This window comes from Labrus bergylta, chromosome 16, assembly GCF_963930695.1.
Source record: "Labrus bergylta chromosome 16, fLabBer1.1, whole genome shotgun sequence".
Taxonomy (NCBI): domain Eukaryota; kingdom Metazoa; phylum Chordata; class Actinopteri; order Labriformes; family Labridae; genus Labrus; species Labrus bergylta.
Window position 1 is genome coordinate 25,062,501 of NC_089210.1, and position 12,981 is coordinate 25,075,481.

Genomic DNA, 12,981 nt, shown 5'->3' on the forward strand with positions numbered 1-12,981 from the left:
TAGCTGGGCTGCACTCGTGTGTTACCCTTAACTGATCTCCAGTGTATCACAATGTTTACGGTAACTCCAGAGTGTACTAAAGGTCGCCTGCTGCTGCGTGATGTTCAGGCTTAACAGGCAGCTGCAAGCAAACAGTGCTGCATTGAAAAGTCAGTAAGCTGTATTCACATGGCAGTTTTAAAGCGATTACATCGGGGATCACACCCCACTGTATGATTAATTAACCTTGACTGATGCTTTGTAAAGCTAAATCCAGCTGAGCCAGAGCACTCACATGTCTGCATGTACATGGAGATACATAAGAGATGGTTGAAGGAAATGTTTAAGTTGGTCTTGGTAATACTGACTTTGGGTCACTGTAGTGAAAACAAAGCTTTCCTTTCTCCCAGATTAGCATGGGACCAGTCCTCCTCTTCCCCATCCTGTAAAGCTCTCACTAGTCCCTGTCCAAACACTCAGAGAGTTTAGATTCTGGGTTTTGTCTCCCAAACGGACCACTAGCTTTTTCTCTGCATCTCTCTGATCACTTTGTGTAGTATGCTTTGGACACAGACCAGTGTTTGACAGAATCATCATCCCAACCCACAGGTCCAATCTGCATATGCATACAGTGTGTGGTTCAAGGGGGAGCTGACTCAGGATGAGGCTGGGTTGCTTGGCTTCAGTCCCTTGCTTTCCATGCTACACAGATGAGCAGCACAGTGCAGCCGTAACCTCCAGGACAGCCCATGAATAAAACATAACCACTGTATTAGTGCTTAAAGATGTCTTTTCATTACCAGTTTGAGTCACGAGGTAGATTTACTGAAGATGATTATGCAAAGAGCAAAGCCAAAGATTATCAATAATTTCTGTGTGCTGTTTAGAAAAACTGGCAAATGCAACACATTGCATACACATCACATCTAAGCCCCCTTCAAAACATTCCCAGAGAAACCCTGAAGCATTAACAGCGTACATTTTCAATGTTTTTTTTTTATTAATATGTGCTGATACAAGGTCGCTCTGACAATGCGATGACGCAAACACTCAAATAAAATCCTCCCCCCCTTTTGCCCTGACAGCTGTCAAAGCAATGAGTGTAAGCAAACAAATAAGAAATAAAAAAACATATGAACATCATCCCTCAAAGAAAAACAGAATCAAGGTGTTATATGAACCTCAGTTTACAAATGTCGCAGTGGTACATAATAAATGATCCATTTCATAGAAAAATCACAGAAAGCTCTGGAAATGGTTGTTACAGGTAGAACCCCACATGGCACAATGTCAGTACTTATCGCAATGCCTACATCCTGCTTTATAAATCACCAATACACAATTATTTATTCCCATATAGCATTTCAGGGATTTCCAATACTGACCAGGTTCTACAGTACCAAGTTTTAATATTTATTTAAAATATCCCAGTCACACCAGCTACAGCCAGCTATGTTCCCTTTAATCACAGACTGTCAGCATTTCCTGGCTGGTCACATAGAACATCACTACAGCCATGGACAGACACATGCAGGCACAAGTCAGCTCCTTCCTCGCTCTCAGAGACAGCATGACAAGCGAGAAAGAAAAAGAGGAACATTTAAAAAAAATCATGCCAACAGATTCAGCCTGCTTCTGCGTCATGTAGAGCGATGTTAACAAGCAAACAGCAGATTTGTATTTCTCCCCTTCAACGTCTAAAACTGCCTGACCTGTTTTCGTTTTGGACCTTTTGGGTCTCTGTAAAGAACAGGGCTCAAATGATTAGCATTTGGAGAACCCCATCCTATCCAGAAGCCTCTCTGTTTCTGGCCCCACCCTGTGCTTCAAAGATGGCCGCTCGCCTGGATTTCAGGTAAGGCTCCACAGACAGATAGCATAAGAGATCAGCAGCACTATCCTGGGTTTATGCCGAACCCTTATGGATTATTAAAACTACTCTATAGGTACTGTATAGCAGTCATGTGGACACAATAGATCAATAACAAAATAGTAATACTTTATTATTGTTTAAAAAAATCTATGCAGGGAAATCCTGTCCTTAAAAATGTCCTTTTAGTCGGCTGAAGCGGCAGTGGATTTTTTGAAAACTTTTTTTTTAAGGAAGCATCCATTAGTCCAATCAGCAGTCAAATCATCTCTCACCCTCTTCATGTGGGTAAGTTGAGAGATCTGACACGCCGGCTTGATCAACAGCAACAATAAAGTGATAACCTCTGGACTGCAAACCACCAACACAAAGCCCATCCATCTCCTTATCTCCAGATCCAGCCCTGCATATCCTCTGTCTCTGCAAGTGCCCTCATCACCAGCCATCCTCTCTCTCTCGCTCTCTCTCTCTTACCGCCTATAGCTGTGACTTAGTGACATCTGGGCTCATGTTGTCCCTGCTCTGTCCCCTCCTGGGACACCCTTTGCAGACTTACAGACCCTCTGCACCTCAGCTGCTGTTGAACTCACACACCAGCATCCTGCGCCCCCCCCTCTCTTGACTTCCCTCCTGTTGTGATATGCGTCACTGAAATCACTGGAAAAGAAAAAAGTCTGTATGTGAAAGGGTCAAGTCCGAGTAAGCGGACTGTAGGCCTGCTGGGACCTCTGCTGTCTAATGATAGACTGAACAATGCAGCAGCTCACTCTCCACTGACACTAAGCTGCAGGGGTGAAACAGCACTATGTCAAAGGTTGGGCATCCCACCTTTTAAACAACTCCCAATCTTATCACTGTCAGACTAGCCACGGCATGGAATGGGAATTGCGTTCAACATTTGCAGACAGGAAAAGGAGAGCAGAACAGAAATAGAGGGCGAGTTCACTGCAGTAAATTAGTACCCACGGTGTTATTATTGTAATCAGGGGTTTGGAGGGATCTGAATGGTGAGAAACTCCCATTGTGTGCGCCTCCTTCTACAGCATGAGCTGCAGACCTACTGTATAATCACTATCATTTACCACAGCAGAGCACTCCTCTGTTTATTGAGATATTAATCTGGGATAAACAAAGCTTTTGACAAAACAAATTAACATTCTCAAAGAAGTGCTGCACTAATGGAGTCCATTGAGATTGATATTAAAAATGGGGATGAGATGCAACGTGAGGGAGGGAAAGAGAAGGAGCTGGGAGGTGCTGGAAAGAGGCAGAAGCAGGCCCAAGGTGACGCACATTCCTCCTTCTCATGGGGGAGTGTCTGTCTAAACAGTGTTCCTCCCTGGGGCAGGTCCCAGCTGAGCACTGGAGATCAGCATCAGCACATTATGTCAAATACAATGAGGGAGGGATGGAGTTAATGATGATGAGAACGATGAGGATGGAGATGATGATGATGGCCGTCTTTGCGTTTCCCATTAACACTTCCACCCTGGAGTGGATTGTTTTTCAGTCCTGCTTGTTAAAATACATTCAGTTGTCCTCAGTTGACCAGAGAGAGCTGCCTCGGTACGATGCCCTGCTACTGAGCCATAAGATCCATGCCTCACCTTGTCGAGCACTGCAGCAGAGCAGAAGACATGTGCATATTGTCCTTTCATTTGTAAACACAGTCAGCTCCCAGGTTCAGCTGCAGATCCAAGTCCTGTACCAATAAACCAGTATTGCACATATTCCCCCTATGGCTCAAGTGATGATACTCAGGCCTTTTTTTTTTCTTCTTCTTTTCTTTGCCTCATCTTGCTCCATGGCCCACACAATGTTACTGACAAAAAACAATTTGAATAACAAGAATAAAAGGTGGCAAATCCTTGTAATCCCACTCTCCTTATCTGTCTTTAACCCCCTATCTCTCTCTAGAGCCACAGCTAAAAGCAGTCCTTTGGGTTCCTTTTAGAAGTGGGACAGTGAGGCACTAGCCAAATGTCACACCGCAGAGGATGCATCTATTTTCTGCTCACGTTCAGACCACACATTCCACTGTTTCAATCGGTGCAGGTTTACGAGGGAGGCAGTCAAAAGAAGAAAAAAAAGGAAACAACGCATAAATAAATCAACGTGAATAAATATTCCAAAAACATACATAAAAACTGATAAATAAACCATAACAAATGCCTATAAATATAACGTGGAAGAAGGCAAACTCTCAGTATTTTTTAAAGGTCAGACAGATTTCAGCTGGATGAAAGGAGCCTCCGAGTGGCTCCCTCTTGACAGCTAATTTCTCAAATGTATCGCTTGCATAAGGTGGCATATTGGAAAACATGTTTCTCCCGATTGCTCAACCCAGCTTGTCATTTTCATGGTATGTGGTTATCTCATGTCTCCCGAGGCTGATTTTTCCTCTCTGTACTTGAACGTCACAGAAAAAAAGCAACTTCCATTTGAGGCAGGGAAGTAATGGCAGCTCTCTAAGATGAGCATCCACCTTCTCTAATGTGCGTTCAAGCGACAAAAATAGCATTTTACATGTGTGCGCACATACAAAAGATCTGGTGCACAGCTCGCTCTCACACACACACACACACATTAAGCCAGTCAGACACATTCACACTTACGCTCATGCACAGAGGAAATGAATGCATTGTCACATTACGCTCTGGAGTTATGCTGAAACGATTTTTAAGAAGCAGCAAAATGCAATATTCTCTGATAGTAAATAAAACGCCTTAGCCATACATGCTAGAACCCATGTTGTTTAAAGTACATCATCTGGTTATACCGTCCAAAGAATACTAGAACAAACCAAATCACTGTTATGGATGCTGTTGTTCACCCACAATGCTTCATCGTGCCTGTGAGGCACAGGATGACATTTAGGAACATCTATCTCGCTTACCCCACACCTCCCGCCCCCTCCCTGGCCGCCTCTGGCAATCCCACACTGGGAATGTCAAAGGGCAAATATTAACAACATGTAACGGCTTATATTACATAAAAATTCTGCCAGGTTTTTTTTCTTTTCATTTTTATAGCTAAAATCGACTACACATTGTAATCTCTCTCTCTCTCTCTCTCTCTGATCACTAGGGATTTGACACTGAATTGCACAGTGCAGGGGCACACGAGCGAGAGATCGAGCCACAGGGGGGTGGGGAGATAAAGTGTATCATTCAGGTCACAAACTCCAAAACATTTTATTTTTCTCATGTCGGTTTGTTGCAGTACAAGAAGTCATTTTCATAGTATTTGTTACGTTTTGTTGCTTTTGATCATCTGGTGTCTATTTACATAGTAGGAATAAAGTAGATTCATGTGTGGGTCCTATGTACACATTTATACCAATTGGATCAACCAGTGTGTTTGCGACGTCTACAGTCTTGTTTGTCACAACGGCACACAGGAAACAAGTCCACTTCGACTGTCTAGGCTCTATCAGCAGAGTACAGGGAGCAGGGGGGTGGTGGGGGGGGGGGGCAACCGTTGATTCAGCAGGCCCCCAAAGGATGCAGACCAAAAGTCAACAAATGTAATACTCTCTTCAAAACAATAGCAAGGCAGTCATTCAACTTTTCAAATGCCTAAAGCAAACAACCAGAGAGAAGAGTGGAGAGAAAACGGCCAGTCCTTTAGATGCAGGTTCTCCTTCTGTGGAGGGGCGGTGCGGGGTCTCCTCAGTCTCCATCTCTGCCTCTGCTCCACTTTTGTACATTGCTGTCGATTCACAGCAAGAGAAAATGAAGGCAACTACACTGAATCAGCTCCCACTTCCTGCTTGGAACAAAAGCTCTTGCTCCCTTTTACTTACATGGAGTACTGTTTTCACTTTTGATGTTCAGTAATGAGCACTTCTGGATGAGTGAGTGTCTGTGTGTGTGTGTGTGTGTGTGTGTGTGTGTGTGTGTGTGTGTGTGTGTGTGTGTGTGTGTGTGTGTAATATATGAATGTGTTTGCCTTGTGAATCTTCTAGTTTCTGTTCTGGCTCAATAAAAGATATTTTTGGCAACAGTGAAGAGCTTTCTGTGAGACATTTTTTTGGGGTTATATTATAGTACTAAAGTCCCTGTCTCCACAGCTAACTACTCCTATCAAATGAAGACTCCAAAAACACCAATGGGTGATACGAAAGGGAAATGAGAAAAACTATAAAATGATATTCTCATCTCCGCAGGCAGGTCTGAAGAGAAATTACATAAAAAACTTTGTTTTAAAGTTTGAAATATCTGAAGGTAAAGGGGGGTGGATCGGTACATTCAGAGTGCTGGACTTGGCCTTAGGGTACCAGAGGAACTGGGGAGGGCTGGGTGTGGAGAGAGGCGCTGAATGCACTGCTGAAAAACATCCATCACTCATCTCCATAAGAAAGGGGAGGGTTAAAGACAAAGGCTGAGTCTGCAGAGTCAGCCCTGACTCCCCCTGAAGGTCACTCTGTTTGCTCATCTGTTAGTTAAATAAAAATCAGAGAAAGAAGGCAACCAAACAAGCAGAAAGTGGAGAGACGCGAGAACGAGGTGGGCTAAGAGGCAGCTCTGGCCATCACATTAGAGTCTCAGACTTCCTCCGTCAGGCTCCAGTCACAGGCTGGTGACCAGCTGCATCTGTCCGTCTCCCTCACTATGTGCAGGCTCCTGAGCCGCATGTCCCTCCCCACTCGGCCTACGTGCTTGGGCCTGGTAGAAGGTCTGCATTGGGGCCCCCCGAGAACCCAAGGCAGGCCTTCCGGAGCTGTAGTATAACTCCTCAGGGGGCTGAGCCGAGCGGGGCACCACCTCCAGGGGCTCAGGACTGCTGTCTGGGTAAGGTGAGTCTCGCAGGTTTGTGATGCTGGTGTACAGGGAGTCACGTGCAGGTGAGTCTGGTGCTCTGTTGCCTCCCTGCACGCTGTTACTCTGGCCACTGTGTCCGCTGTGTCCCAGGCTCTCAGTGAGGTCAGCCGTGTAGCTCTCGGACTCCTCTGGATCGCTTTGGTAGAGGACCGACTGGGCGCGTTGTAACAGCAGGGGCTCCTCAAGAGCTTTATAAAGCAGCTCCACATCCTGAGGCGTGCGCTGCCGTCCCTCTCGAAGATAGTCCTCGTCTTCATCCATACTAATGGATGGCTCTGGCCCGACCCCCGTCGTCCCCTGACCCACCCCACCATGAGGGCGTCCTCTGGCCAGGCTGCCACACATTCTGTCCCCTACGTCACCTCCGCCTCCTCCACTTCCTCCCACACCACCTCTCAGGTTGTTGTGCACGAGCTCAGAGATGATCATCTTCTCGAAGGCAGCTGCATCAGAGAGGTTTCGTCGGATGCCTCCACCTCCCATGGTCTCTGAGCCGCGGGCATTGAAGAGGGCAGGGGGACTGTCTCCGCCCCCGCCACCAAGGAAGTCGCAGCTGCCCCCACCTCCACCCCCCGGGCCACTGCGCAGGGAGTAGCTGTTGTTGAAGTTACCATTCAAGGGCAGTGTTTCCATCCCACAGGGTTCGCGGGCCTTTGATAACGTGCTTTCTAGACCGAAACACAAACAGAATAAAAAAGAGGACAATAAAGGGCGTTATTAGCATTTGGTCATATTCAACTGTCAGTTAGAGAAGAGGGATTCATGTGAGATGCTAATATTTAATTGAATTATACTTACTTGGGTCACGGAAGGTTCCTGTGGAACCAGAGGAAGTCATGTGGAGTGAATAAAATGAGAAGCACAAGTCAGTAAGTTCTTTAATGATGCAACATTAACTTGATGTATTCATTTTTAGGACATTTCAAAGGGGAACCATTAACAGAATAAAAAATATCCTCGCTCGTCCGCCCCTTTTCTTTTCCCTACGTCTCTCTCAGACTCTCATATCCAACTTTCCAACTTTGAATGTACACGCAGACACAAAGAGCCACATTAACTCTGATTTATGCAGAATTACTCCTGTTTTTCTGACATCATATTCCTCCAACATGTACATCCAAGCCACAAAAGATACTCTAGGTGCTTATTTTCTACTTACAGAGACACCTGGATGCATACATAATTCATACAAAACCTTGTACAGTAGCGGTGATGTTTATTTTACGATTTCCCTTCAGTGCACCAAAGGTGTTTTTGCTGTGCTATTTGGGTGCTTTTTCACCCAAATAGCACCGCCTAGGAAAAGCAAACGCCACAGCCACCCAAAAAGTGAGAAGCCTGTTCATTTTTTAAATCTAATGCGTAGAATGACTTTAATCAACTTTCTTCTTCGGTGGTGCCGTGGGTAATTAGACATTCTAATGAAGTGCTCTCTCTCTGCTTCCTCTCCCACTCTCTTCTAAAAATGTCTTGGCTGCCAGGCAGTGGCCATCAGGCTTGACGTATTGAGCAAGGGGGCTTTAAAATATTTAACAGAAACGCCGCTTTAAATTTCAGTCCGCAGACACTGGGCCTGATACTCTGTGGGTGCACACTCGGGCGCAGCAACCAGCTCCTGACAATCTTAGTTTTCCCTTACAAAGGGAATGTAGCTAGGAGGGGGAGGAATCACCAGAACATGTCTCACTCTGAAGGTTTAGACATGCACATAATAGTACCAGTGACATGGCACTGCACCATGAGATGTTTAGTCTGAGAATGAAGAAAGTACACATTATCAGTGATCACTCATAGCTAACTGACCCACTCCATTTTGGACTGTCCCTCGCCACGGGGACACAGTCTGATCCCTAAATGCGTCAAACTACTTTTTCTGCCTTGGACGGGGAAAACTGTCGTCAACATTTCTGGCAGTCACAGCTGTAGCTAAACTTCTCATCAATTCGTGGCTGTTCTTATGAAGATTTGAGATCTGACCAGATGGCTGGTTGGGCTGTAGGCACTGTTTGGCTCTGTTCTGCTCAGCCTAGTGAATCCGTCTGACAGCTCCATCAAACAAAACAACACACCAACATGCGCAAGCACACGCACACACTATTGTGAAAGAGTGTTTGACTATACCACATCAAAAAACTGCGTAATGGACAGGAGGATGCACAGTGTATATAAAAAGCGTTAATGAGGCGCTAACCAGTAGAGTTGAAGACGCCAGGCGAGGGCGGGGTGAAGCTCTCAGCCAGCAGAGTGTTGTACGGAGAGGTACCAGTGCGAGTCTGTAACACCGGGTTTGTCAGAAGGTGGTTGCCCATGGTCGCTGCAAGACACAAACATTTCACAAATGAACGTCATTGTAAAGAGGCCGTTATCTTTCCATACAAATGCACGCAGAGCAAGCAGAAGCAGAAACACTGAATACAATAGCCGTAACATTTTGAATTTCACATTCCTCGACTCAGTAATAACATCTGGAATCATAAAAATATTTACTGTTTATTCAGATGGGGGTATTTTTGTTATGCCGTTGCTTTATGGAGTAATGCATTTCACAGTATTCTCCTCAATGTTTATGCCTCCTGATTGTAACCTTTGAGTAAAAATACAATTGCAGGGGAAAGGTTCTGTTTGGAGCATTGCCAGTCATTTTTTTTTCCTCCTTTGGCTCCTGACAATGTAGTCAGATGGGGAGAACAGTAATGCATGCCATTATGTAGTCTAGGGGTGCAGCCATTGAGACACAGTTAATTTCCCAGTGAAATGTGAATGCCACTACAAGACAAATATAATTCAAAGAAATGGCACACTGAGAATGTTGTATAATGCCCATGTATGGCTCCAGCCTGAGGCAACTCGAACAGAAATGCCATGAAATTAAAAATAGGACAGCATGACGGAGAGTAGTCCAAGGCAAAGTGCAACCTTCAGGTCTCAGGCCTACTGTTCATCACACAGCAAGGGAGCAGGGGATTCTAAAAAAAAAATAAAAAAAATATGCACTCACATACAGCTATTTATTTGTCATTTCCCCTCCTCTTATACTTCCCCTGTCCATCTTTCTGGCATGCCAAACAAACCCGTCTCCCTCCATTCTCTGGCTCATTCTGCTGTGTCTTGACTCAACCACATTTTCTCAGTTCCCCGTGCCAGATTTTAACAAACAACACCAAATTAGTTTGGATTAGCCGTCTGTGTGTATACCTCATAGGAATATCCTGCAGGAAAATTAAGGGAACTGGCTTTAAGTGGGGAGAGAAAGTAGGGCAAGGGAATCAGGGGAGGCTGTGTGTGAGAGAATGTGTGTGCATGTTCTACACGCCTTGTCCGGACACATTACTATTGTCAGGAAGAGATTGTGGTTCATAAAGGAGTGAAGTGGAGAAATCAAAGAGATCTGAGATTGGAGTGATAACAGCATTGCGTCTTTTCTCCAGATTTGGCCTCTTTAATTACTCCTCCATGATAGTGCCTCTCTCTCTGTGCCTCTCTTTTCCTCTGCCTCCCTCCTGCGCTCCCCTTTCGACTTTCTTTCACTTTCTGCCAACTAACAAACTTTTTCTCAGAAGCACAGAAAATAAAGGCTTCACAGCACAGTTGCTTGTGTTTGACAGCACAACATGAAATGATCCACATTGCGCCTCCACCACGCCTGGTGATTGCTCTATCGTGACGAAAAAACCCTAGAAACCAACCTGCCCAAACACAAACGAAGACAGCACTCACACAAACGCACATTCATACACACACACACACACCTCATCCAAACCTACCTCGTAGCACCCCTCTCTTCCTCACCCCCTGCCTTGATCCTGTCACTCCTCTCAATTAGAATAATTACCCCCTGTTCGCTCACACGCTAATCAGTTCATTAAAAGGAAAATGGATGAAATTAGCATAGAGAGTGACGGCTGATTTAGCAACTGCCTCGATGTCATCATCAGCAGCCCCCCCTGTTCCCAACTCCACCCTCATCTCCGGAACCTGAGTCAACCTTGATAGCATTCCTGTCACTGAAGGCTGTGGCGGTGACGCCACCAGTTGCTGAGGCTGAGACAACGGGTGACTTCACACGTCTCACAGATCTCAAATAACTGCTATTGCACTAGTCAGGTTTCTGTGTGGAGTTCAGAGGGGACTGCATGAGTCAATGCTATAACACAAGGCGATACAAATGTGTTTGGTTGTGATCAATGCAGTGCAGCTTTAAAATGGTCAGATCAGTGCAAACTGGCAGTTAACTCACAGGTGTAATTACCACCACAGTACATTGCTATTAAAGTATTGTGCTATAATAACATCAGAGCACATGCACATCTATAATATACCACTAGACTGATCATCTCAAGATGGAATTATCTTCCTTAATGTGGGGCGGCTGTGGCTCAGTTGGTAGAGTCATCACCTCTCAACTGGAAGGTTGAGGGTTCGATCCCCAGCTGGGCATCATGTCCGATGTGTCCTTGGGCAACACTTAACTCTGAATTACTCCCGCTGCTGCGGTGGAGGTGTATGAATGGCATTAGTTACTTCTGATGGGATGATACTACATATCGACCCAACCATCAGTGTGTGACATGCAGTGTAAAAGCGCTTTGAGTAGAAAAGGCCATTTACCATTTAATGTGAGGAACATGTTTAGATTGGTTTATACATCTAAGTATAGGAACAATATAAAATGTGCTTATATATCTGGCTGATGCACCATAACAGTCAAACAGTTCAGTGCAAATCACTGAAAGTGACTGAGACAATCTGTATTAAGACGTGGGATATTTATCCTCATCCTTGTGCGAACTAAGTTCTTAAGTAGATTTTTAAAAAAGGGAAATAAAAATAGAATAAACAAGTAAGGCAAAGACGGATGCATCTATTTCAACGGCTCATCATTTCACAGAGAAATGCCTCGAAGCGAGGAGGTACAGCGAGTACTTTGTCTTCCGCCACTCAATTAAAGTGATCTAAGACGTAGTCGAGTGGCTACATTTACTCTTTCTCAAAGTAAAGCTGGTATTATTGCCTTCAGAAATAAATACATATTAAATCAGCCTAATTTAATCAACGGGAAAATGAAATCACTGAGAACAACGACACGCCCACGTACATATACTAATTAGTGAGTGTTTGAGCTCAGTGTATTCATGCTGTTAAGTGCTTTCACTGACCAGAGGCTGCCACTGAAACCCTTCGCCCACCAGCCTGCCTCCCACCGTATGTGATTCAATTTAAGCTACATGTATTGCTGCTAACTGCTATTCGCTGCCCGGACCACTGACTTCAAGGCATGTGAACACATTCCTCATAATGTTTTGTCCTGTAATATGTGCACATTCAAAACTGGATTACAGTGATTTGCTTTGGCTCTGTCCCCTATTCTGGGGGGGGGGGGGGGGGGCTTTGGCTCAGTGGTAGAGTTGGTCATCTCTCAACAAGAATATTAGGGGTTTAACCCTCAGCCTGGCAAGATACTGGCAAGATACTGAACCCAAAAACGGCTCCTGCTGCTGCATCAGCAGTGTGTGAATGTTTATGAATTAATGAGTTAATACTAATGGACACTTTTCATAGCAGCCTCTGCCATCAGTATGTGAATGTGCTGTAGAAAGGTGCTTTGAAAAGTCAGAAGACTAGAAAAGTGCAATACAAGCTCTTTACCATTTATGTTCCCAGGCTTCGGTTCGGCTGTGTATATGAGCACCTTGGTGTTTGTGTGCATTAAACTGTGAATAACTTAAGGGAGGGAAAGGAGAGCAGTGACAGAGGGAGGCCTCACCACGGTTGAGTGTCGGGGTACTATTGATATCTCCCGCCATGAAAGAAGATTCCGTCTGCTTCCGAACCGTGTCGTTCCACATCCTGCGGATCCGACTCTGGAAGAAGGAGCACAGCGCAGTGAGTGGCAGCAAACAGACAACAAGTTAAATATAGATACGCAGCGGGTAGACTTTGGTACTCAGTGGGGCTGCTGTAATCAAAACTGTAGGGCTCACTCTAATCTGCACAGAACAACACGGCAGACAAAGAGTTTGAGGTGCTAGGTGAAGAGGCGCACAGTTATGTCATGTAATCAAGAGGGGGGGGATAATAAACTCGAGATGTGTAAGACACGATTGCAGCAGCTGATACAGTTCTTATTTAAAAGTGTCTCATTAAAGTGTGGGGAAGCTTGTTTGTTTATTCTGAGGACTGACTGTCATTGTGTGTCTTTGCCAATTGTGCATATGCCATCATGCTAAGTATAACCGGATGTCTAGTATGGTGCCTGTGTCTATATATAGCCTGTGGACTTCAAAGAATATCATTATTAATGAGTCATCT

At 45.0% G+C, this 12,981-nt stretch overlaps 1 protein-coding gene across 4 annotated transcripts in view; it reads right to left on the reverse strand.

The window, feature by feature from the left end:
* Positions 1 to 955: 955 nt before the first annotated feature.
* adgrl1a (adhesion G protein-coupled receptor L1a) overlaps positions 956 to 12,981 on the reverse strand; it is a 99,474-nt gene continuing 87,448 nt past the window's right edge. For 3 of the 4 annotated variants that reach the window (XM_065965108.1, XM_020640950.3, XM_065965109.1), the window contains 4 exons: positions 12,437 to 12,533; positions 8,864 to 8,986; positions 7,471 to 7,488; positions 956 to 7,340 (listed from right to left, as the gene is read on the reverse strand). In XM_065965108.1, coding sequence (XP_065821180.1) covers positions 6,421 to 7,340; positions 7,471 to 7,488; positions 8,864 to 8,986; positions 12,437 to 12,533 — 1,158 coding nt within the window. In that variant the 3' untranslated portion in view covers positions 956 to 6,420. The remainder of the gene's footprint in view (positions 7,341 to 7,470; positions 7,489 to 8,863; positions 8,987 to 12,436; positions 12,534 to 12,981) is intronic. The other variant, XM_065965110.1, reaches the window with a different exon arrangement.